This window comes from Ictalurus furcatus, chromosome 2 (genome assembly GCF_023375685.1).
Source record: "Ictalurus furcatus strain D&B chromosome 2, Billie_1.0, whole genome shotgun sequence".
In the NCBI taxonomy this organism is placed as follows: domain Eukaryota; kingdom Metazoa; phylum Chordata; class Actinopteri; order Siluriformes; family Ictaluridae; genus Ictalurus; species Ictalurus furcatus.
The window spans coordinates 33,583,813-33,611,032 of NC_071256.1; the positions used below are offsets into that span (position 1 = coordinate 33,583,813).

General features: G+C 41.0%; 1 protein-coding gene across 2 annotated transcripts in view; it reads left to right on the forward strand.

Annotated features, from left to right (window-relative positions):
* The window catches only part of arhgap23a (Rho GTPase activating protein 23a), a 93,833-nt gene that overhangs the window by 12,612 nt on the left and 54,001 nt on the right, over positions 1-27,220 (forward strand). The window contains exon 1 of one of the 2 annotated variants that reach the window (XM_053616010.1): positions 5,123-5,400. The exons of the other annotated variant lie outside the window; for it this stretch is intronic. Coding sequence (XP_053471985.1) covers positions 5,347-5,400 — 54 coding nt within the window. The 5' untranslated portion in view covers positions 5,123-5,346. Of the gene's footprint in view, positions 1-5,122; positions 5,401-27,220 lie in introns of those variants that run through there. 2 annotated transcript variants of the gene reach the window in all.

Consider the following 27,220-nt stretch of genomic DNA (forward strand, 5'->3'; position numbering starts at 1 on the left):
TTCAATTCAACGCAACAGTGCAATCCAGTTAAGACAGTGCAACTCAATTAGTCTAACAGATTTATATTATCATTATTATCACGACTTCTCTGTCTATAATGTTATACCCTGGAGTATTTTGGGTTCCTGGCTTCATTTGCACTCTAATAGCATGTTTGTGTAGCCATGCTTTGCCTCATATAAACCATTCTGCCAACTACAATAATAATCCCTTAATGGTACCACAGTCAACTGGAAAACGTCCCACAAAAACAAGACGACGAATTACAATAAATAGAAACAAGTGATTCATACAAAAAATTTTGTTGCCATCATAACACAAATTATGTGTAATCCTAAACCAAAGTCTGCATCTGGGAGCCATTCCTAGAAGGAACCATAGTTTTGATAAGTGGTGTATATTGTACTGTAATACCTGCTTGGAATGTAATTAGCATAATTACGGTTATACTTTCATACTGAAGTCTGCCATTATTTTGGTTTCTAGTATTGCAGTGATAAGGCTGAGTAAAATTGCTTGAACTTGAGCAGCAGTAATCGCCATTGAGTTAAAGTCATTTACAGTCCTGCTGGGAAAGATTGATCTGCTGTTTGCTTAAACTTTACCTAATTTGTGGCACTGCTGATATGAAGGCCCTTGCACATAGGCTGCGTTATTGAAATTTGTGTGACCGAAATTCCAAACAAAAATGCACTACTCTATGCAATGTTTAAAAAATATGACATCCTGTGCCAGCATACTTAATTTTTTTTTTTTTTTTAAGAATCAAATAACATTTTTGTAGGTTAAAAACCAGGTATTTCCAATCCTAAATATAGGTATTTACGTGAAGAGTTCTTAAACGTTTTGTAACTTTTTGTCAAGTAAATCCCAATGAGCCCCTCAGCACAGATCAGTCCCTCAAGCATTTTACGATCGCAGAAATGAACGCAAAATCAAAACAAACGCCGCAATATTTGGAGGAGCTTGCGATTTTTCAAAATTCCATCAGATTTTCCGCAGATTTTGCCAAGACACGTCATGTGACACACATTCAGCCAAAGCCGTCTTCCATTCACGTGCGTCAAACATGAGTACAGCTAAAAGGAATCTTTTCCAACAACCATCACTGTGAAAGACCATGCAATGCATCCATCCATCCGTCTATTTTCTATATCCCTTATCCTACTGGGTCGCGGTGAACCTGGAGCCCATCCGAGGGAGCATAGTACACAAGGCGGGGCACACCCTGGACGGGGTGCCAATTCATCGCAGGGCACATACACATTCACACACCCATTCATACACTACGGACACTTTAGACACGCCAATCAGCCTACCATGCATGTCTTCGGACTGGAGGAGGAAACCGGAGTACCTAGAGGAAACCCCCGCAGCTCGGGGAGAACATGCAAACTCCACACACACATGGCAGCGACAGGAATCAAACCCCCAACCCTGGAGGTGTGAGGCGAACATGTTAACCGGCAATTTCGCCAATTCAAGTAGTTTTCTGCGAAAAAAAAGCACAAAAAAACTTGCAAATTTTCAAAAACGCCACAGCAAAGGCAACAATCACAAAAAAAAAAAAAACTCTGTGAAATTCTGAACGACTTGACAGATTTATTTTTGAGCATTATTTAAATGTGACAGGAGTATTTCCACCAAGTTGATGGTCATTATTTATAAGCCGACTAGTTGTTTGTTTGTTTTTTTGAGTTAATGAGGTTTGGATAAAACCCATTCAATTCAAGTGACAAGTCAAACAGGCTAATAATAAATGGAATAACTTTGATAACGATTTGCATCGCTGTAACTAAATAAAAAGCATAACAGACCCCCTATGCTGTGCTGCATGTCAGTATTATGCATATTATAGAGATGGAATTCACTGTATTATTTTGACCTTAGGGTGACTGCTCCTTATTTTCAGCGATCTGTGGTGTAAAAATAATTACATCCAGTTCAGTCTTTAAAAGCCTTAAGAGACTAATTCATGAGCATTCAGCACTCTTCAGGCTTGTGTCACTCGCTCAGAGAATCTGCTGTGTGTGTGTTAATACGTACAGCATTTTCGCCACATCACCACATGCAGTCTGACTCAGGATGGAAATACTGAGCTCCTTCCTTCTGTCTTTGCAGTTCTGCACCCCCTTTGCTTTTCACCCTTTTCCCTTTTTCGCTCCACTGTTATGTATTTACTCCCTACCTACCTCTTTGTCCGGACACAAAGAGCTCTTTGTGTTTCACAGCCACAAACTAAGGCTTTTTACCTTCTGAATGGTGCATATACACTGAAATTAAAGCATGTAGAACACTAGAGCCCAAACTGTTCCTGTCTTTCTTCTACAGTTAGTAAACACACTTATGCTCACTGAGTTTAATATCACAGTGATGGCTGGCTGTGATAGTAGATTGGAGCGCTAAACGCTAATAGCTATCGATAGCTTGACGAAGAACCTATTAAGGTTGAACGATGAATTATATCACAAGATCTCTTTCATGGCATAATAAGAATATTGTGGGGAAAATTACTAAACACACTTAAAGGGAGATAGACAGCTATATTTGTGATTTCAATTATTTTAAGCGTTTCAAGTCCATAACGCTATACTGGGTTCAAGCTTTGTGTCTTCTGAATAACAAACACTGTATCGACAGAATAGTTGTAATTAGAGGTCGACCGATAGTGGAGTTTTTAAAATTGTTACTGAATGAAAACACAACACTCAAAGTAAAATATTGCTGAACTTTATTACAAAAAAAAAAAAAACAGGACTGACTATACCATGAAAATATACTGTACTTTTTTAAAAAATGTAATAAATATACAAATATTAATATACAGCCAAACTGAAACAAAAAGTAACACTCCAAATGCTAAATATCCAAAATGAATAATAAAAAAAACACTTCAAATAACACAACAAAATTTGTCAGTGATAGTTTTTATTTCGCCTCTAGATGCTGCTCTAGATTCGCCTATAGATGCTGCTCTCGCCTCTAGATGCTGCCTCTAGATGCTGCTCACCGATCACCGGTTGGTGATCGGTGTGGATTTTTGCCAATAACCAATCAGCAATTTGTTATCGTTGCCAATTAATTGCCAAAACCAATCAATTGGTCGACCTCTAGATGTAACCACAAAAGTCTACAATAATCCATCTTTACTTGTGAAAGTCTCTGCCTCTCTAAGATACTCTTTTTATACCCAATCATGTTACTGACCTGTTGCCAATTAACCTCCAGCTGTTTCTTTTTAATAACACTTACTTTTCCAGCCTTTTGTTGCAACTTTTTTGACATGTGTTGTGGCCTTGAAATTGAACATTTTCTTATTTTTTTTCTAAATTGGTAAATTTCATCAGAAAACAATTGACATGTTTTCTAGGTTCCATTGTGTATAACATATGGGTTTATGAGATTTGCAAATCATTGCATTCTGTTTATATTTACATTTATTTACATTTTACACAGCGTCCCAACTTTTTTGGAATTGGGCTTTTATTCTCAACGTGAGCTGCTAAACTGAGCTGAAAGAGACAAACTGAACCAATGGACAGAGCTGTAGTACCACAGAAATGTGAGGTATTCTGGATATTTGGACTGACGAACAAAAAGAAAAAATAAACATTCACGTTTATGCATATGCAAAATGTTTTAAACGAGTTATATATGTATAATTATTGTCTGATCAGCAGTTCGAAGAGATGCAGAGTATGTGTTCGCATGTTTCGGAGTGGGATGGGGAGAGTTAGCTGGTGGGTGGGAATTGGCAGTAGCACACTGGGTGGAAAATTGGGGAAATAACAAAACAGTAAGCCTATAAATAAAGTCAACATGGACCTTGGATTCCAGAAATTCCAGGAATAAAAAGCTCTATGGCTTTTAATAATAATAGTTAATAATTAAGAGTCAGCTATACAGCTAATGGTTTACAGCTAAATGGAAACCCTGGCTGGAAAAAGTATGAGGCCCCGTTCATACCTGGCATTAACATGCATCCTGGGTGATCTGATTGTTAAGTGGACGGCACTGAGTACAGAAACGTTAGAAAAAGCCTGTACTGGTACACAGGTTCGTGGAACATTTCTGCCTGAAAAGAAATGTAGTCGTGTCGCTGGAAATTGAGTCATCAGTGTCCCAATGTTTAGTGAGCCAGGGTCCTTATCAGTGCTCGAACTCCTGTACACCATATACTGATTCACATCTTAGGGAGATGATTGAGACACACACAGACCCTTCTTCAGAATCGCTGGAGTGGCAGGGTCTGAGAAGCTCTGGAGTGACAGGGTATGAGAAGCTCTGGAGTGACAGGGTCTGAGAAACTCTGGAGTGACAGGGTCTGAGAACCTTTGAAAGGACAGGGTCTGAGAACCTCTGAAGTGACAGGGTCTCAGAAGCTCTGGAGTGACAGGGTATGAGAAGCTCTAGAGTGACAGGGTATGAGAACCTCTGAAGTGACAGGGTCTGAGAACCTCTGAAGTGACAGGGTCTGAGAAGCTCTGAAGTGACCGGGTTTGAGAAGCTCTGGAGTGACGGGGTCTGAGAAGCTCTGGAGTGACAGGGTCTGAGAACCTCTGGAGTGATATGGTCTGAGAACCTCTGGAGTGATATGGTCTGAGAAGCTCTGGCGTGACAGGGTATGAGAACCTTTGAAGTGATATGGTCTGAGAACCTCTGGAGTGACAGGGTCTGAGAACATTTGAAGTGACAGGGTCTGAGAACCTCTGAAGTGACCGGGTCTGAGAAGCTCTGGAGTGACAGGGTCTGAGAACCTCTGGATTGATAGTGTATGAGAACATTTGAAGTGACAGGGTCTGAGAACCTTTGGAGTAACAGTGTATGAGAACCTCTGGAGTGACAGGGTCTGAGAACCTCTGGAGTGACAGGGTCTGAGAACCTCTGAAGTGAAAGCAGGAATGCGCAGTTCTCGCGTTACCACTAGGGGGCGCTGCGAGCGCTCTGCTCTCCGCACACAGGACAGCTGAACTACGGCAAGCCACTAGAGGACGTAAAAAGGGAGGAAGAGAGGGAGGGGGGGAGAGAGAGAGAGAGAGAGAGAGGTGAGGGGGAGGGGGGGGGCTTTTATTTCTGCGCAGATTTGAGCCTATGAGTCTCCTCATGCCTGCTCAGATCTGAGCTGTGGAGCCGAGGATTTACAACGCGGGGGAGGAGGGAGGGACGGACACGAGCGCCAACAAACCAAACAACGGGAAAGAGCGGACCGGGACGGAACTCGGCGAGCCGAATGCGGACCTCTAAACTTTATTATTGTTGTTGTTATTGCGGTTGAACATTAACGCTGTTCAGTTTGCATACCGCGCCTTCTCAGCTACCCAGGTCCTCAGGAGTCCAGCTGTCCAATGAATGGAGTGGCGTTTTGTCTGGTTGGAATTCCGCCGTGTTCAGAAAGCGAAGTAAGTCCTGATGTTCAGTTTCTCCTGAACGCACGCGCTCATGTTCAGCTCATGCCGAGTCCGAGTTCCGGAGAGATCCTGAGAATGAACAGAGGTTGCGGTTTGGTTGCAGAGCGTGATTTCTTTCCTAAGAGGATTAAATCGCCATGGTGTGTGTGTGTGTGTGTGTGTGCGTGCGCGCGCGTTTACACACAGTGTAGAGAGCAGCTTGGCTTCATTAGCGCCTTTCCTGCACTTATTTTGCCGCTGATTTACAACACCTCCTCAAATCGGTTTAATCGATTGCGCAGCTGCTCCGCCTGAGTGTGTGTGTGTGAGTGTGTGTGGATACAATGAAGCGCATTTCTGATCGCACAGGCGGCTAGAAAGTGTCAGACTCGTGTAATCAGTGTTGGAGTATAGGTAACGTCCCAAACTACACTACAGCACTAGATAGTGCGCCAAAAGAAAACGCAGTGCTGCTTGCAGCCAAGGCGCGTCCCGCCGTTTAGTTCTGTTTGTATGGCCGCGTGCCAAGTGCGCATTGTGCCACACTGTAACTGGAGTGTTACAATGTTACTAACTAGTGGTTACTTATCAGTGACGTGTACGTTATGGATCCAGAAGGGGTTCGAGACTGCTGAGTGTTTTCTGCTTCCTCTATCTCCAGGGATGGGGGTTCGAATCCCGCCTCCGCCCTGAGTGTATGGAGTTTGGATGTTCTCGCCGTGCTTTACTGGTTTCCTCCGGGTACTCTGGTTTCCTCCTCCAGTCCAACGACATGCGTATTAGACTGGCGTTTTCAAATTCTCCGTAGTGTGTGATTGTGTGCGCGACGGGTTCCCAACCTTGTGCCCAGAGTTCCCTGGGATAGGCTCCAGGCATCCCTGGGCCCCTTTGTAGGATACACGGTATGGAAAATAGATGGATGGAGGTGTCATGGTGGTGCAGAGGGTAGCGTTGCTGCCTTACAGCTCCACAGTCCCTGGTTTGTACTGTGTTGTTTGGAGTTCTCCATGTTCTCACTGTCTCTGTGTGGCTTTCCAGGAGGCTTCCGGGTTCCTCGTCAGTAGGTAGATAAGTCTATAAAAATTGCCGCTATGTGTGAGTGAGTGTGGTAATGTGTGTGTGGGCATGGTGCCCTGTGATCCAGGTACCTGTGTCCCATCCAGGGTGTGGTCCTGCCTCATGCTTAGTATACCCAGTATAAGCTCCAGATCCACTTCAATCCTAATCATGAATGAACGTAATAGTGAACAGTAATAGTTTTGGTACCCCTGAACATAGTGACGCACAGATTTGACAGTGGAGGTCGGCTAGGCAGTTTTGGATGCAGGACTCCACGTCACGTCTCATTACTTCGTAGATATGAAATCAGAAATCTCTGAAGTTGCACTTGATCTTATTTATTCAGTTCGGCATGTCAACTCTGGGACTAGGCCTGGGCGATCTGATAAAAATATCATATCATATCACCATACTTGAGGACGTTTCTACGATACACGATGCGTATCACGAAATATAATTTAGATAACAAACTGTCTGCAAAACAGTAGTAAAATAAACCAAAAAAAAAAAAAACACGTTAAACTGAGTTTGACGATACTTTTCTTTAATGCCTACAACAAATTGCAAAAAAATAAAAATTGCATCAAGTCAGCGGCGTCCGTTCAGAACCATTTCTTTTGTAATGATTAAAAATGTAAAAAGACATCACCATGACAACGATATCTCAGAAAGGTGTATCACATCATCATTTATTACGGTATCGATATTCTATCGATATATCGCCCAACCCTGTCTAACCCTACATGCGTATATTTCTGTGTTTAGATCGAAATCTACTGCGAGCAATCTGGATGTCCTTCTTTTCCTCATTGCATTGAACGTCCTTTTTTTTTTCATTTTCAATACGATGTAGATATGAAGGTATCATGCGATGCTCTACACTGTTCCAGGACTGACATTATTGCAGTAATTATCACATTACATGTATAAATGGCATAAAATATGTCAGTGGATCAGAATATGTGTCGATCCTAGGTTTCAGTCCAGTATCAGGCCTGATATCGATTTCCAGTATCGGATCGGTTCATCCCTAGTTATGTCAGAGCGTATCAATGAAAACTACCAATCCGCAATACCACTCGGAGTTAGTTTGGAGTCTGCACAGTAGATAGATATTGCTCTCTCTCGCTCTGTCTCTCTCTCTCTCTTTCTGTCTGTCTCTTTCGCTCTCTCTCTCTCTCTGTCTCTCTCTCCCTATCTCTCTCTCTCTTTTTCAGTCTGTCTCTTTCTCTCTCTCTCCCTCTCTCTCTCGCTCTGTCTCTCTCTCTCTCTCTTTCTGTCTGTCTCTTTCGCTCGCTCTCTCTTTCTGTCTGTCTCTTTCACGCTCTCTCTCTCTGTCTCTCTCTCCCTATCTCTCTCTCTCGCTCTCTCTCTCTTTCTGTCTGTCTCTTTCTCTCTCTCTCTCCCTCTCTGTCTCTCTCTCCCTATCTCTCTCTCTCTCTCTCTCTCGCTCTCTCTCCCTCTCTCTCTCTTTCTGTCTGTCTTTCCTCAGTCTGCGTTTCTTCAGCGGTTAAAAGGAGTCATCGCACCCCAAAGAGGCGCCACATGTTTGTCAGCATCTGGATGTTGCTGTGACATCACATCACTTCACCTGCAACTGATAAATCCCTGTTCTTTTTATTTCCCTTTTCTCCTCATTTCTGTTTCACCCCTTTTTTTTCCCCCCTTTTTGTCACACATATGCGTCTCATTTATCGCTTACTTTTCCTCAGCAATTCTGCAACCAATTGAGGGCCTGGTAATGAAAAAAGGACTGTGTTTGTCTGTTTATAGAGGCTTCCTAATAACTGTCAGGGGTGAACAAATCATGTATTTATGAGCTAGTAAAAACTCCTGTGTGCTGCACAGTCCTGTGTTTTGTTGCCCAGAAACGTAACCGATTAGTCTAAAAAAAAGTAGTCGCTAACATGTAATAATGTATGTCAGGCTAGTTAGATATTTACATGCATTATTACACATTAAGGAAAAATATGAAAACGAGCGTATGATTATCCCCTTCTAACAAATATTTTGAAGTAACACGGCGTGCATGTGAGCTCAACAGAAACTCAGCAAGTCACTGGTCACTGGTGTTCTGCCCTCCCATCGCACGTAAAAGGTATTATTTGAGTTTGGCTGCATTTTTTCCCCCTCCAAACATGTTTACACATGAGATGATTGTGCTAGCAGAGTTATAAACCAGCCTGGGCTGCTGATTTTTCCACCCCGACTATGGAAGCAAATCAGTCTGTATGTCCCAAATTGCACCCCGTTTTCACCGTATATAGCACTGCTGTTCGATTCATTGTATTTTTTCCAGAAGTGTACCAAAGATGCAGTATGCTCATGAAATTCCACGCTGTACTACATTAGGTCAATACAGTGTACAATAGAGGCTACACAATACCCACAATGCATGCTGTCTTTTGCAGCGTATAGGGAGCAGGCCACCATTTTGGACAGGAACAGGAAGTTGGGAAACATCGTCATATCCCCTGATTAGACCAGAGCATCCCCTGAGGATAGTCACTGAGTAATGAGAATAGTGTCGTGATTCTGTATGCTATAGTCCCTGTAGTATCTCAGGGAGTTTTACTGGCTTTAGCCCTATTCGGACGGGATTAGTTTTCATTACATATGGCTGTAAAGTAATTGTTACTGCGTACATCTGTGATATTTATCATCAGTTCGCACGATATTTCTGTCGAGATGGGCGTGTCTTCGTCGTTTACGTGCTGCCGAACCATCACAGCAGCCTCGTACGTCATACGTAACACGGTGCCGCACCTCAGCGTGCTCTACGAGAGCTGAAAGCTCAGGTTTAGTTTCAGTTAGGGGAGAACGACGTTATGAAATGCTGTTTGGACAAATGGTACGCAATCATTCAGTTTGCGATGAATGTCCCTCTGTTAAAGTGACGTTTGGCGACTGGACTAAATGTCGCGAACGAATCGACTACCTAATAAAAATTACAGAGAGTGCATTCACACGGGATTAGTTTAACCTGGGGTTATTTTTACAGGCCGTTTTAGAGAAGTCTACCGGCATGGGAACACGCAGTCCGGAAAAAGTCTGCACGGCATTAACCCCCAAACCAACCCCAAATACCCCCCCCCATATAAAACTAGTCCCGTCCAAATAGCCCTTTTGGCACTTTTTAAAAGAGTCGGTTTATACAATCGAACTTCCTATTTGTTGATTTCGGACATTTCAGTGCATTCCTAGTTCTCGTTTTAAAACTCGGTTCCTTTCAAGGTTTTGTTCGAAAGTTTTTAAGGATTTTTGTATTTTTATCCTTCAGGATCCGGACCAGGATTTCCGTAAATCTACACCGTAACAGTCTGTTTGTTACATATAAATTCATTTCGAAACAATTTATTAAACGTGCAATAAATGTAAAAGTATGCCCGAGGTACGAAGCTGCTTTTTTGGTAAAGTACTTGGGTAAACCACAGACTCAGAGTACAAACACAATGCAGAGTCAGCAGTTTGAACATCCTCAGCTTCAGCAGTTTGAACCTTTGGCTTTCAGGAAAGCGTTTCGGGAAGCTGTCTTGCAACGTGGATTAATTGCTCAGTAATAGCGCTTCCACGGAGCCGAGGTCAGAGTAATGCAAGGCCTGTACTGTACATGCCTTACAGCGTAGCCGTCATTTTCTTAGCGCTCACTGGAAAACTAGAGCACACTTCCATTCTGTGATTCCAGAGCCGGAAAATCAGATTCGTGCCTGTTTTCAAAGCAGTCATACATTACTCAAGTCCTTGTGACTGTGAGCGTGAGTGTGTTCAGAAATGGTATGTGCATTAATGGTATTAAACATCACATGGGTCTAAGTGAAAGCCCCTGACCTAATCAGAGTGAGGGAGAGAGAGAGAGAGAGAGAGAGAGAGAGAGAGAGAGAGGAGGTTGGAAAAATGATGAAGGTAAGAAGGGTGAACTGGAAAGACAGCATTTTCTCCCAAAGGACGAGGAAGTGTCTCAAACTGTTTTCAAAAATGTTGAATGTTTTTTTTTTTTTTTTTTTTTACGTGGTGTGCATTATAATGTTAGCCTCTCTCCATTTCCTCATCCTCTCTCTCTCTCTCTCTCTCGCTCTCACACACACACACACACACTTTTCCATGCCTAATTGAAACTATATTCAATTACCTAAAAAAAAAGACTTACAGAAAGAGAGTGAGAGAGAGAAGAAAAGTGGTGTCCAATTTACAAATCTGTTCAGATACTGTATGCGTGAACACCAACCTGTCAAAGCTGCTCGATTGGACAAAAAAAAGACTTCATATTGTGAATGAAAACCGAACGTTTAAAAACAGACATGTTTATTATACTTCAAATCCACACATCGCCTCTGACAGCGCCTGCTGGTTCTGATTTCGATAATGAGCTGCTTTCGGTGGATGGAGAGATATGCGGGCACAGGAAAAGAAAGAGGAAGTTTGAACGGATGAGATGAGTCGGAGGTCTGGCCAGGATAGCGGTTGTGCTATAAATGAAAACCAGTGCACATGTTTGTGTGTGTGAAGGACAGAGTAATAGAGTGAGGTTGGAAGAATGAGAGCACATTACAGTAGACTGGGGGAAGGAGTGCTTGGGTGGGTCATTTGGCCTACTTCCAAAAAAAAGGGTCTAAGATGAAACCATGCTTTTACTTTCCATAAGTTAATTAATAAGATAAACTAGGTAATATTGTCAGAGTACAAAAAGCATGAATACAGATGTCCCGATTTCTATTAGTTACATAGAGCAAGAAGCTTAAATCACTCGAGCCTTCATAGAACTTTGTTTTTATAGATGAATTTGCGTTTTCAGTCAGATGAAAGTGCAAAAAAAAAACACCACAGTGCAGGTTTGCAGCATCTTCTTAAGAAAGGATGTCTTGAGTTGTTATTGAGAATATGATAGTTGAGTGTTATTGCATCAAAAAATATCAGAGCCAATCAAGTTTCCATATGCAAATGACCTTCTGTTACTTCACCAGTGAAGGTTAGGCTGGTACTGTTTAGAAAATTGTTTGAAAAAAATATATATATATATTTTGTGTTAAAATGAACTATACACTCTTAAAAACAAAGGTTCTTCAACGGTTCTTTACAGCACCATAGGTTCTTGTCAAGAACCATTTTTCATTGCAATAGGGTTCTTGAGTTGAGCGATAAGGTTCTTTGGACATTAAAGAAGTTCTTTATGTTTCATTATAGGTTCTTCAGAGAACACGTTAAAGTGAACTCTATAAGGTTCTTTGTGGGACTGGATAAGGTTCTCCTGGCATCATGCTTAAGAACAGTACTTTGGTTCCTTAAAGCACTAACTAAGTTTTTTAGAGAACTTGATAATAACATGGTTCCCTGTGGCACTGTTATGAAGAACCATTTCTGTGTTCTTTAAAGCACCAGCATTTAGATGGTTCTCTAAAGAACTTTGAGACATATATTATACAGATCTCGATATGTGATCAATAATTCAGTATATTTTGAATCGATACAATATGATTCAGCCTTGTTTTGATGCAACACTTTGGTGTAGGCAGTGACACTGGGACATAGTTTTGACTGTTGGAACTGGTTGGGAAAAAGGCTCGTACATGTAATTGATTGTAATGAGAATTATGTAGGTTCAGAGGTGGGAAGTAGTGAAGTTACTGCACATAAATACCCAAATACCTGTTATTTCAAGTAGCTGTAATTTTCCTTTTTTTCATTTTCCATTTGAATTTGTATTTCCAACTTAAGATATTTGACTTTCTACTTTCTACATTTCAAAACAGGTCTATAATCTACAATTCTGAAGGTCGTAAGTTGACTTTCTGTATTAGATAACGTTAAGCAGGTAGTTAATATTGCTAACTAATCTAAGGCTTAATGGCGTTGACAAAAAGGACAAGGGCCGTTGTATACAAAGTTGCTTAATTAAAGGTGCAGTAGTCATTATCACTATTTTTCATTTCCTGCTCGTACAAATAATACAGAAAATTATGTAGAAATGATTTAAAAAAAAAAAAAAAAAAACATTTAAGCCAGAGCAAGTGTATTACACAGATCGAAAACCTCGCTTTTTTTTGTCCGGAATGTTTATTTGTATTTGGATTGGCCTCTTGTCAGTCATTTTATAGACACGCCCCCAACACCCCTCCACCCCTCCACATCCTTTAAAATCACCACAAGGAGAATCCTGCATGTTTATAGCGTTGTAACCTGGCTTTCAAGCAGTTGAATGTCCGAGTGTGCTTGAAAGTTGTTATGACAGTCCTTGCTAATAGGAACTCTAGTTAGAATGCTAACTCGAGTTGAACCACCGTAAGTTTTGAGGCCAGAGCTTTGTGAACATGGGTGGAAAAGGGGGCGGGCTTTTTATTCACAAATCCTACCTAATGCGCCTTTAAGTTGCCGATGTTAGTCCGAGTGAGTTGTAAGTTTTTCCGATTTAAATATTGCTCCTCACTCGAGCCAACATCATGCAAGACAAATGCACTTAAGTACAAGTTCAGATTCATGTGTAAGCAAGAAAAGTCTTATGTTTATGTTTTAGGCAAACTCCACCCTGCATGCATAACTCTTGCGTCACTTCTAAATATCGCTTAAATCCGGAATTACGCCTGAGGTCTTAATAAGGATGTACACAATTTCTGGATTAAATCCTGACCGTGTGCATGCAACTCAACTATAAATACAGCCCGATATTAGTCAGTTTCTACGTTTTACATTTAACATATGACAAGCTGCCTGTTCCCATCAAATTGCAAGGATTAAACAGGGAAAAATAGGCGTATCCATATCCATGCTAACATTTGAGAGATGATGACATAGCCGTTGTTTGCTTAAGCTGATTTCCATTTGGTATACATTTACCATAACACTTTAAATATTTTTAGAAGCTTTTGCACTGTAACGAGTTATACATTTCAGGCTGTATTTTTAAATGTACCAGAGTTTTGCTTTCCCTTTTACTAAACTTGAGTCAGGAATTTGTGCACCTCAGTATAGGATACATTACAGCGAGTTTAAACCCTCTTTAAAATCTCATTTGTTATAAGGAATGTTTAACAAACAGCAGATGTTACAAAGACCAGATCAGTCCAGTTACAGTGTTCTCCCAACTTTTCCCCGACACACGCCGTTTCAATTTGTGCGCTCGTATCGTAAACGTTCAGCCCAACTGCTCAGATTTGGATCAGTGAATCTTTACAGCAGTGCGGAGACTCCGAACATACGAAAGGAAACAGAAACAAAAAAACGAAAAGCCTGTTTCTCTGTCTCTGTACTCCTTTCATGCAATATTCGTATCATCTTTTCAGGAAGCACTGAGGCTGAAATGGAGATGGCATGTGAAAAAACTAGCTTCAGTGTAAAATTCCACATTCGGTTGACTCAGGAGCATTAGTTTTCCAGCAAGTTAAAAATAAGTCTGATTCACAAATGCGAGTCATGGCTTTCTGAAGAGTTTCTGAACAAAAGGAAAGGTAGACATTGGAAATCTGACGCTTTACCTGATTTGATCTTTGAACATAAATAGAGTAGAGTGAATGATACATTATACGCATGAATACAATACATATGAATTAGATATGATGCGTGTGAATAAACTCGACCGTAATGACTATCGGTCATGATAGACACAAGGTGTGTCCGAAGCTTTAGAAAACTCCTGCCTACTCAGGCAACGTAGTCAAAGGCAGGAAACCAACGAGTCATGTCCGAAATTAGTCATTTTTCATCTGTTTCCCCCCATGGTATATTTGTTCTATTATCGTCACTGGTACGTAGCCAGTGGGGGTGGGTGGGGGGGGGGGGGGTTAACCAATGGGGAAGGCAGCATTCTGACTTTGCAAGTCATCTTAAACTCTTATTATCAAATGCAGCCTTTGAAAACGCAGACCTCGGAGCCAGCCTATATAATTATAATCTGGGTCGATGAATAGAAATCCATCTGGAGTAATGCACACCGCTGATATATGGATTGATGGACTACACCCACTTCTAAGGTTATTCTAGTAGGGCACTTTAGGCCAAGTGGCTATAAAGAAAAACACCATTACCGGCTGAATCAATTGGAATGATCTAGACATTAGCCACATGTTAACAGATAAACAGTGAAATGTCTGCCTTACTTAGATCCCGTTAATATACATTAAAATGCATAGAATATTGAACTGAACAGCTTTCAGATTTATTAAACATGTGTGTTTTGGAGAGGCTAAAGTGGTTGGCTCCAACTTCCTAACTCTCCCCAATCCTAAAACCAAAACGATACCCCTGGTGTAAGTGTAATTATTCCGCATTTAGATCACGTATTGGATCACAGTGTGAGGGTTATACCTTTAACGATGAACAGATCTCTGTAACAGTTCAAAGGGCTGAAGTGATGTGCGGTCTGGTATGACTCTGAAGGGGCGTTGGCCTGAGGCAGTTTCCCCACAGGACTGGGAACATACACAGATAATGGCTGTTTATTGATCCGCTCGCTCCTTCATCCATTTTCTCTCCGGCCCTCTTGTTCTTTTCTCTGCCTGATCTCTGTTACATTACTCAAGCGCTCTTATTTCCCAGAAACGTCTGATATTGTAGAGTCGAGCATCGACAGGAACAGTGAGCTCCACAGCTCCTTGCGATTTGAGGAGGAGTTTGAAGAAAGAAAAAAACAAACGTTTTAGTTTTGCATGATTTTGACCTTGAACATACGTACATTTTTTTCTTGTGTGATATCAACTTGTGTGAGAAAAATATTAAGTGCAGTGCCACATGTCTTTTTTTATGTAAAGAACAGAAATGTGATGTAGTGATGTGTTGGTGTGATGCTCTTATCACCTCAAAGTTGATTATTTTCCAATAAAAGCACATCTTGAAGTGTTTTATTCCTCCTATGCCATAGCACATTGCCAACACTAACATCCATCCATCCATCCATCCATTTTCCATACCGCTTATCCTATACAGGGTTAAGGCAGGGGACAAGGCAGGGGACCCCATGCATGGGTTGACAACGTATCACAGGGCACAAGTCGCACACAACTTCATACACTACGGACAACTGGGAAGTGCCAGTCAGCCTACAGCTCATGTCTTTGGACTGGGGGAGGAAACTGGAGTACCTGGAGGAAACCACAGGGAAAAATTGCAAGCTGTGTGTACACAGGCCAGAAGCAGGATTCAAGCCCCCAACCCCAGAGGTGTGAGGCAAACCTGCTAACCACTAAGCCACCGTGCCCCCCCCCAACAGTTTTTTTCTTTATTAAAGAATGACATCACACGTTATATCAGTTTATAGTTATGTCTAATGTTGTGGAACACCCATGAAAAATGTTAGTTCCTGTTATACCTCAGCGCGGTTGAATGCTCAAATCTGATTGGTCAGAAGGTGTGCATTATATTCGTATAACAGTACAAGGTAGTTCTGGCTGTTACATGAGTGATAAATGCGCTTGTTCTAATACGTTATCGTTTCTGTAGTAACAGATACAGGGCCTTGCATAATAAAGACTAATACTAAACAGATTTAAAAACTTGTTGCTTACGAAAGTAATTGTTATAATCGTTGATGTGGTGAAGTTTTTTTTGTAGCAGTAGGGCTGCAACGAACGATTATTTTCATAATCGATTAATCGGACAATTATTTTCTTCGTCGATTAATCAGATGGGGGCAAAATTTCAATGCCATTTTTAAATTTTTTAAAATAAAATACACAAACTGAGTGTTACAAATATAAACTTCAGACTAAAACCACTGTTTATCACCGCTCCCACTGTTTATCATGGAGTCTACATTGTGAATGAGGAGCAACACGGCCTCGTTACTAATAGATCACTCCCGTTATAATGAACAACAGATTTTGCACTGCAAACGCTCAAATACAGCATATAATGACAATTAACATGAATTAAACAAAACCTTTTAAGCAACTCGTACCAGTTACCCCAACCTGTTGCACACAGTGGAGCATTTCGGATATAAACACAAGTTTGTGTTCGTGCATCACTGTCGTGCTTCCGTGCTACACAAGTTTGCAGGTTACAGTCTTCTTCACTGCGTTTAATATAAAATGCTCCCCTGCTTTAGAGGACTTGGGTCGCACACTTTTTTTCCGCTGTCAATTGACGACTATGTCTCCGTATGATTATTCTTGGGATATAAAGGGTAACGTTGACATAAACAGTAAACTGAAGAAACTGATTTTCGTTGACTCTGGGTATTAGGCTAAAGCTAGTGGCATCGCATTATGTGCGTTTGCCGTCACGTACCAAACGGCTTATATTTCCGGTTAGTATAAAAAAACCCGCTAGTGTTCCATCTGAGAGGATACTACCCATCTAAATTCACACACTAGACAGTAGAGTACATAGTGCATAGTGTAAGTGTATAGTACGTCATTTGGGACACAACTTTGGTCTGTACTCTGCAGTGCGTGTTTTCGGAACAGAATAACACAATGAGTATACGTGCCTCCTGCCGCGCGCAGACCGACTATTCGATAATGAGATTCGTTGACAACGATTTTCATAATCGATTGTTATCGATTTTATCGATTAGTTGTTGCAGCTCTACTTAGGAGACATTTATTTAACATTTATGGAAGGAGTTTCGGTTGTACGCGCTCCCAGTGTCGGTTATACTTTCTGTTTTCTCCTTTTTTGTAAGAAAAATGACAGGCTGTGCTTTTTGCGTGTGAGCGAGGCAGACAGAGCAATCAGATCGAGCGAGCGAAAGAGCGAGATAGAGAAGCTGGTGATGGAATGATTGTTTATCACAGCTATAAGGTAGGGGATAACAGGAACTATCTTGTCTCTCGGACGTTCCTCAACATTAAATCTTAACTAGGAACAATTAAAATGCGACATGTCATTCATTAATAGATTAAACAATGTTTAATTGGCAAATCGATGTGATATAAGTGGACTAACACATTCCAGACGGTTCAGTTCTAAAATGAAAAAAAAAAAAAAAAATGCACTTCAGGGTGTAGCGGCCTAAGGTCGACCGATTGACCGGTTTTCAGATTAATCGGCACGGTAACAGATTGCTGGAACTATCAGTTATTGGCAAAAATCCACACCGATAGTTTTTCCCGGTTGCGTCCGTTGCAGGAGCTGTCGTTATACAGTACGAGAGCGGCCTCTAGAGGCAAAATAAAAACTGACGAATTTTGTTGTGTTATTTGATTCATTTTGGACGTCTCTATTTTTATTTGTTATATGGAGTGTTACTTTTTGGTTTAATTTGTACGTGTATCTTTTATTTACTTTAATGTTTATTAATAGTTCATATATATTTGCATTTGTATTATAGTACGTTTTCACGGTACAATCCGTACTGTTTATTTTTGTAATAAGGTTCAACAGTATTTTACTTTGAGTGTTGTGTTTTCAATCAGTACCGGTCGATTAATCGTCTATCGTCAGGTACTGCTCAACTTAGTTATCGGTATCGGTAAACTCCACTATCGGTCGACCTCTAGTGGCAGCACTCCGCTTGCACATTGTTTCGCATTACACCCCCTCTGTGCGTATTGTTTTAGTACAACAGAATGGTCTGTCTTGTGTTACTCCACACTTATCACTGAAGTCATATCAGACATAAACAGCCATTCTTTCACCAGCCTCTTTTTCTCTCTCTTGAAATTAATAAGGCATAAATTCAACTTGTCATGTTACGGAGAAACCACAAAACTCTTCATTCTGAAGACATTTCAGAGAACATAACTCTGACTGCGGACACTGGGGGCTCCCTTGCATAAATACTAAATAAACATCTACGTACAGTAAACATCGCAATAATCAGCAATTACACATATTTATTTATGCCTGCCATACAAGTCCACGTGTACAATACAAGTCGTTACTACACAAATGATTAAATATTAGAACGTGCACATTAATATAAACCTTGGATTTGCCATGCAGCCCACACTGCTATACATAAAACCTGCCTTGATGGTGTGAGCTGCACACGTCATTTTAACACGTCAAGTATCTGCTTAGTGCAGCTCTGAGTATGGAGAAGTTTCTCCATGTAAATATTGACATAACTTAAGTTACTGACCCAAAAATGAGTATGTGCATACTTTAGAGTTTGACTCATTTATAAGCAAAGCGACTTTTTCTGAGGCTTTTTTTCTGAGATTTTCTATGCAGAGAGTAAATAAGGTCAGGATTCTGAGTGGATGGGAGGGTTAAGGGGGCAATATTCTTTAAAAGAGTGAGATGCCAGTCAACCCACAGTGGCAGAATTCCTCCGCTGCCGAAGAAGCGACCATAACAGAGGGAAAAAACAGAAACAGAGATAGTTGGAGTGTGGGAGAGAGAGAGGGAGGGAAGTATTTTGGAAGCTTGGGCACAGGGTCAAGCAGGGGTGGTGTTTTGTGTTATTCTGGATGCAGTACAGGGATGAGGACTGACACTCTGTACTCGTCCCGAAAGTAGAGGAAAGCGCAAACACACTTCCACACCTTCACACTCTTCCTCTGTGTGCTGGATGTATGTGGACTTTGATCAGTTCAGAAAGGGTAGGCCAGTGGTCCGGGTCCTGGAGGAGGAGGCATCATACATACACGAGTGTGTGTGCTTGCATTGAGTGTGTATGCCCTCTATTAAAACTCTTCTTTAGTTAGCCTACTTTCTTCATTGGTCTCTTGCTCTCAGTCAATTGGACGGATTTGCACGCATATGTGTGCATGTGTGTTCGTGGAATGATCATGTTTGTGTGTGCTTGTGTGTCGCATACATACTTCTTGCATACATATTTGGCTGTGAAAGGGGCGTGTTGTTACGGGAAAATAATCAACAACGGGTTGATGCGCTGTGAACAGACTGTTAGAGGACACCCTTTAACACTGTTTTCCTCTTACCAGAGCAATTTGCCAGTTATTATTTTTTCATTAGTTAAAGAACAGCACATTGTGGTTTTTTTAAATTATTTATTTATCCATTTACAGATACATGTTGAATGATGGCTGCAAAACAAGTTAGTTCCTGTTACCACTTATCACCAACCTTACTTGCAGCTTGTACTGTTACAGAAAAAGAAACAGCAAAACTTTCCCATGTCTGAAACCGTAGAGCTACAGCTTTATTTAAATAAACACATCCTCTCTGAAAACGTTTTCGATTTTATCAGTGGTTACACATGTTTTTAATCCACTTATGTGGAGGGTCAGCCATACAAGCTCTTGCAATAACATAGTAGAACGAGCCCATTAAAATAAACCTGGGATTTGTCTTGCTTCTGGAAGTATTGTCAGAGCTGCTATAGGGAGTTAACGAACGTCTTTTTTGACCAATCAGATTAGAGAATTGAACAGCATTGTGGTAGAATTGAACTTAACCGATTCCCTTATTTTTGATGGCGTTTGGCAGACGCCCCTTATCCAGAGCGACTTACATTTATCTCATTTTATACGACTGAGTAGTTGAGGGTTAAAGGCGTTGCTCGAGGGCCCAACAGTGGCAGCTTGGCCATAGTGTGATTTGAACTCACAACCTTCTGAACAGTAGTTCAACGTCTTAACCTCTGAGCTTGAGGAAGAGAGACAGGAAGTGAAATAATCTCACAGGTTGGTAGTGTTGCATGAAACTGAACGTTGGCGAACGGCATCTCGGTTCCTCTGACTTGTCAAAATACAGCCAAGCTTCACATTTTCCCAGCATGAGGTGCTCTCTTGGCCTGACTTAGTGCAATACGTGTGTGCCGGTTAAAATAAAACCAGGTCTGCTGTCCTAAGAGGAATGGATTGATGCGCAGAATACTCAAACTTGCAATAAAAAAAGCCTTACCTATAGAATTCATTTCCATTACTGATACTTTAAGATCAATTGACAAGGCTTTATTTGTGATCACATTGTTGTGTGTGTGTGTGTAATGATCAGAGCGGGTGTGTTCAGTTTCTCTGAGGATCGTGTCCAGGCAGGCTGATACACAGATAACTGGGCTGGGAAGAGAGCGAAGTCTCCTGGGGGCAGGGAGGACTTCAGTTATTACTCTGCATCTCTATTCTCATCTCCTTCTTATCCCTCCATGGGATTCTTTTTTTCTTCTCTTTCTGAAAGCCAGCATTCCATTTTGTTTTTGTTTCACTGCACGTGAACCTTCGTTATCTGTGTTCGGGCTTTTCCCTCATCTTGTCCCGTTGTGCGTTTTATTGTGCGCAGTGTTTGTGCGTAGGTTTCAGAATCTCTGGTACTTCCTAACCTTTTTTGTCTCGTTGTGTCCCCTTCAGCATTTTTCCTCCTCTCTGTTTTTTTTTTTGTCTTTTGAGCCTCTGCCTTATTTGGTCAAGTGAAAAGGCTTTACTCTCTCCCTTACTATTTCTCTCTCTCTCTTTCTCTCTCTTGCAGTCCTGCCAGCTTTGTTTATTAAACTGACAGTACTGAGTTTTGTTGCTTGGAGTAACAAATACTGGATTCAACACTAACTTTTTTTCGCCTCTTGTTACGCTTTCAAAACATTATTTGTAGGGTTTTTAAAAAAAACACAAAAAAAACCCATTGAATTTATTGTTTTTTATGTAGTGTATCAAATATGTGTTGTATATTGTTTTTCTGCCATATCATCCACCCCTACTCTAGCACAAGACCCTGTGAAGTTATCATAAGCAATACGTCACGCCACGTCTACCTCTATTTGCTCGGTTCCCGCATAAACCATATCTTCACCTTGTATCACTGATAATGAACGCATGCATGGAGATCTGAGGGTCTTTTGCACTCACTCTCTTTGTGGGTTTCGCATCAGGTTATTATAATGCTGCTAGACTCAGTCGCTTAAACATTCCACAACTCCACAGTCTTGAACTTTTCACCTAAATGTTTTTCGTCAGGGATGATTTGAGTGTGTGAGGATGTGATCTTTTTTACATTCTTTCTGTGAGTGATAGTGCTATGCTGTAACCATTGGGGGCACAGTATTGGTGACTATAAAACTATAAAAAAAAAATTGGTGACTTTTTTACGTCTGCTTGAAATGAAATTGTAGACTTTCTTTGGTGAACCTTACCAAAGCTTTCTTCTCACTAATCACAAGGCTGATGTTTGTCGTTCCCACATAAATTTGATGAGCAAATTAATGAGGGAAAACAAACACTTTAAGTCACCTAGAAGCATTGTGTCTCTATGTCTTTGTTTTACGATTTCATTTGGATATATTTGTCAGTTTAGGTCATATTAACTTCTGAACAATAAGGATGAATGAATATGACTTCAAAATTCCTTCAGAAATCCTGTCAGGTTAGCTCGGGCTAGCTTCTGAACATTAACGATTACTGAATATGACTTCAATTCCCTCAGAAATTCTGTCGTTATCTCACGTTAGCTTCTGAACATTAACGATTATGAATATGACTTCAATTCCCTCAGAAATTCTGTCGTTATCTCACGTTAGCTTCTGAACATTAATGATTACTGAATATGACATAAATTCCCTCAGAAATTCTGTCGTTATCTCACGCTAGCTTCTGAACATTAACGATTACTGAATATGACTACAATTCCCTGAGAAATTCTGTCGTTATCTCACGTTAGCTTCTGAACATTAACGATTACTGAATACGACTACAATTCCCTCAGAAATTCTGTCGTTATCTCACGTTAGCTTTTGAACATTAATGATTAATGTATATGAGGAAAAATTCCCTCAGAAACCCCGTCAGCTCATGTTAGCCAGCTAGCTAGCATTACTGTAAACACGATCAGTATGAGTAGTAATGAATACAGTGCTATGAAAATGTATTTGCCCCATCCTGATTTCTTGTGTTCCTGTGTATCTCTCATACTAACTTGTTTCAGAAATTAAAACAAACTCTAAGATAATACAAAGGCAATCTGAGTAAACACGAAATACAGTTTTTAAATGATAAGGTTATCTCCAAATGGAAAAACTCGGCACAGTAGTGAACCTTACCAAAAGTGGCCGACTTTCCAAATTCCTCCAAGAGCACAGCAACGACTCATCCAGGAAGTCACAAAAGAGCCAAGGACAACATCAAAGGACCTACCGGCCTCTCTTACATCAATAAAGGTCACTGTTCATGACTACACTATCAGAAAGACACTGGGCAAAAATGGCATCCATGGAAGAGTGGTGAGGTGAGGTGAAAACCACTGCTAACACAGAAGAACATTAACGCTCGTCTGAATTTCGCCAAACCACACCTTGATGAGAATGTTCTGTGGGTTGATCAGTCGAAAGTGGAACTGTTTGGCAGACAGTGGTCCCATTAACTCTGGTGTAAACCAAACACAGGATTCACAAAAAGAACATCATCGCTACGGTCAAGCATGGTGGTGGAAGTGTGATGGTGTGGGGATGCTCTGCTGCATCAGGGCCTGTGCAACTTGCAATAATTGAGGGAAACATGAATTCTGCTCTCTGCCAGAAAATCCTAAAGGAGAATATCCAGTCTTCAGTCTGTAAGTGGAAACTCAAGCGCAACTGGATTCTGCTGCAAGATAACGATCCAAAGCATAGGAGTAAATCCTAGTCCTAGAAGTAAGTGAAAGACTGATCTCCAGTTATCAGAAGCGTTTGGTTGTAGTGATTGCTGCTAAAAGTGGCACAACCAGATTTTAAGTTTAAGAGGGCACTTAGTTTTTCACATGGGTGATATGTGTTGGATAATACTAATACTAATAATTTTGCTTCAATAAAAATAAATAAATAAATAAAAACTGTATTGTGTGTTTACTCAGGTTGTCTTTGTTTTATGTTGTACTTCGTTTGAAGACCTAAAACTATTTAGAATGAGATATACACAAAACTATAACAAATCAGGATGGTGGGCACTGTTTATACAGAACTGTATAAATATAAAGAATTGTCCCGAAAATCCTGTCAAGTTAGGGCTAGGTTAAAAAGCTAGCTAGTATTATAAACTTTAATGAATGTGACTGAAAAGTCCGCTCAGAATTCTTTCAGGTTAGCTAACCAGTGTTAACAGTAAAGATAATAAATATTTATGAGAATTTGTTAACAATCCTCTAAGATATCCTGGCAAGTAAGGTCATACTAGCTATCTAGCCAGTGTTATTAGTGATTATCATGAGCGTTTAAGATGAAAGTCCTGTCAGTAATCCTGTAAGGCTAGCTCATGGTAGCTAACAGAATGTGGAAAATACCCATATAGCCTACACAGTATATTCTGTCAGGCTAGCACAGTGTTAGCCAGCTGACTGAATGATAGCTAAAAGTGTATCTGTGTAAAATCACAGAATTGCAGCAACCAAATACTTCCGTGGGGGGGGGGGGGGGGGGGGGTTAGTGAGCAGGAAAGAAGCAGAATCGTTTGTCCACTCGACAAGATCTTATGTCTTATGACTTGGTTTAACCCTGGGTTGAGATGATATGCACACACACACACACACACACACACACACACACACACACACACACACAGACACACACGCACACACACAAGTTGGCTCTGTTCAGTAAGGAGTATCAACAGGAAACAGTAGAGATGAAATGATGGTTATGGCTGTGGTTCTAAAACATTCCCATAGCTGTGTATATATCTGTGTGTGTGTGTGTGTGTGTGTGACGGCTATGGCTTAATGAGCAAACGTTGTCTTAGATAGTCTTGTCTCTTTTCACCACCAAGAATGACCCCCGTGTCTGGGATGTAAACGGACATATGCATGATTTATCTCTCTTTCACGGTCACTTTAATGATTTGGGAAGAGGGATCACAAGATTAGGCAAACCCAAAGAGCTAAACATTCCCAAGGCCTGGCACTGTGTGTGTGTGTGTGTGTGTGTGTGTATATGAAGCTCTTTTAGAGTCATATCCAGTGGATACTTAGGTGGTCTGACTGACCAGAGAATGCTCTGGGCTTTCCCAAACTGCCTTTCAACGTCAGAATTCTCCTCCTTTTTCTATTTTATCTCTCTTTGTGCCCTCTTTTCTTTGGCTCGTCAACCTTTTCCTCACATCACTCTCGAATGACAAGCATTCCAGCCACCGCAGTCCTGCACACAGAGAAGGAAAGAAGAACGTCATCCCTGCAGCCCAACATTATAATTTAAACGCTGCTAATTATACAGAGGCCGAGCGGAGTGGAGCGGTACAGACGGCGAGATGGAAACTCCGTGCAGAGGAAGAAGATGGAGGGATTAATAGAAGAAAAGAAATCGCAAGGCTATGACGAGGGAATATGCTGCGTTGCCTGTCTAGGGGAGAGCTTCAGCCGTTTTCCATCTTCAGAGCTTTAACTGATCATGATGTGTATAATAATTACTCTGTAATGAGTTTCAGTTAGTAGCTAGAATTTTGTAGTGTGTGAAGGATCGTTCACCCTACGAATGTTTGAACAAGGTTAATGAATTCATTTCAACCGGGGGTGTAATTACTGCTTTTTTTTCCCCCTCCGGGACTATTCGAGCTGGTTTATTCGTCTGAGATCCTTCTGCGAATGTGTAAACGTGTCATGCATAGACGTTTGCAGACGTGTCTGCCAACATTTCTTTATGTGAACATGGGCAGTAGGTGGCAGTGTCACATGGACCAAAACAGAATGGACAGAATAGAAAAAAAAAACACAAAGAGGAAAGTCTCATGTTTCACTGCAGCGGAGAGAGGAAGTGAAGCACTGGATGTGGATATTACACTACATACAACGAGATACAGATACAGTTTTATTGTAGAATAAAGTTGAGCAAAATTGAAGCCAGTCTGAATTTTTAAAGAAAACCCCCCCCCGGCGCTGTTACTGAGAAGTTACAGTGGTTTATTCTGCAGTAGATCCCGTGTTGTCACGTTTCTGTGGTTTTGCAGTTGCAAGTGGTTAAAGTGTATTTAAAACAAACAAAGACACAGCGACTCGGTGGATTCCATCGGGGGTTTCATGTCCATGTGGAAATCAAGGCTAGTCTAGCGTGGTAATGTTTACAGCCCTGATTATGATTGTGATATTGCTCCATATATGGATGACATCATCGGTACGGACACGCGTGCACGTACATGCAGCTACTCAGAAAAAGATCAACGATCCTAATAGAACGTAATCAGTGCAGAGCTACCCCACCTTGAACAAACCCGGGCTATAAAACACTCACACACTGCGTGTAGAACGTCAACACACTGTAGACTTGTACATTTTTACAGTCCTACTCTGCTCATGTTTCCAGGAGGAGAAATGTTCTTATGCTTCTTTAAATTAAGACACTTAATTTAAGTGCGGGACAGACTTTATAATCTGGAGCACAGTTAGGTAGCTTCCTCCCAAAAAAACCTCATCTCATCTGAACTGAATTCTGGGATTGTTCTGTCTAAGAAGGACACGTTTAATCTAAACGGGGGGTTAATTATACTACTGTGCTTGTTTTTTATCGCTGTATATCCTATACCTGATTATGAGAGCATGCCTAGTATATGTGTGCATGTGTTGCTTGTTGTAATGTGGGGTGTTTTGTGTGTTTGCCCCATCTGGAAACTTTTTGGTTTCTGCTTTAGATCATAGTCATTTCTTCTCCCTTCTCTTTTCTCAACATTCGGCTGGATAATTCGTGCCTTCTGTCGTTTCCAACTGCTTGTTTAGCACGCGGTGACTTTGTTTGGCTGGAGTGCAGGTAAAACATTGCTGAGGAAGCAGCATTGTTTAAGGTGACGTGGTAATGCGTGCTCCTTTTTATGCATTAAAGTGCACCTATTATGGTTTTCCAAATATTACCTTTCATGTAGTGTAGTTATGGAGCTGTTTGTGAATGTAAAAAAGTCTGCAAAGTTTCCAAAATCAAAGCGCACGACAAACAGGGTTATCGATTCCCAAAAGAAGGAATCGATTCTGAACAGCTGAAATGAGTCGTTAGTGATTCCAGACTTTACTTCCTGTACTAACCGACGTAGGTTTGTAACAAAAAGCCCCGCCTCTGGTCTTCATTGGTAGTGGGCGTTTCCTTTTCTACACACGCTGACAGCTGTAGACCAATCACAACAGACTGGGATATCTGACCAATCAGAGCAGAGTATTCTCTCTGAAAGGTGGAGTTGAATCCTTTAGAACGGATCATTTAACGAGTCGTTTGTGACACTCGGGGGGGAAAAAAGGTTATGCTGCAGTTTAAATTATGAGCGCGTTAAAGTGTTTCTTGAGCTTCGATGCATGTAAATCTATTGTCTGAGACCTTTTGTTTCAAAACCATAATAGGTGCACTTTAACATTTATTCATTTTAGCCAGAGCACAAAAAAAAAGGAAGAAAGTGAGGTTGACTCCAGTCCAAGGACAGTACTGACTAGAAATAAGTGCTAGACCTGAAAGGAAATGAGCACAAGTGGAATTATTTCAGTTATCCATCATGTATAACGCCAGTTTAAAGATGAATTACACTTGCAGGAAGTCTAGTATTTTATCACTGTATCTGCAGGTGTGAGGAATTTAACTCTGAATCCACTGAACGGTTTAAGAAATCTACTTAACATTGTCCAATGTAGGAAAGCACTTGGTGCAGTGCCAGCTTTCTGTTATGAAAAACAAGAGCAGATATCTAATATTCTCATTAAACACACACACACACACACACACACACACACACAGGTGTAAACACTTACTTTTTACCCGCTCGAGCACCGTTACATTGCCTCCCATTAACAGCCGTTGCTTGGCTACATCCCATGTTGCTACAGTCTGTTAACACTCTGGGAAGATGAGTAAGTACTTTTCCTTTTCAAACTTTGTTATAATTGAGTGCCTTGTGTCTAAAGCTGTTAATCAGAAATGGAGTGGAAAACATAACACGATGCATGAAAAGGATTAAAAGTGCATGAAGAAACGGTCCTTCTTAAATCTAGAGTTGCAAGCAAGTTTTGTCGTTTA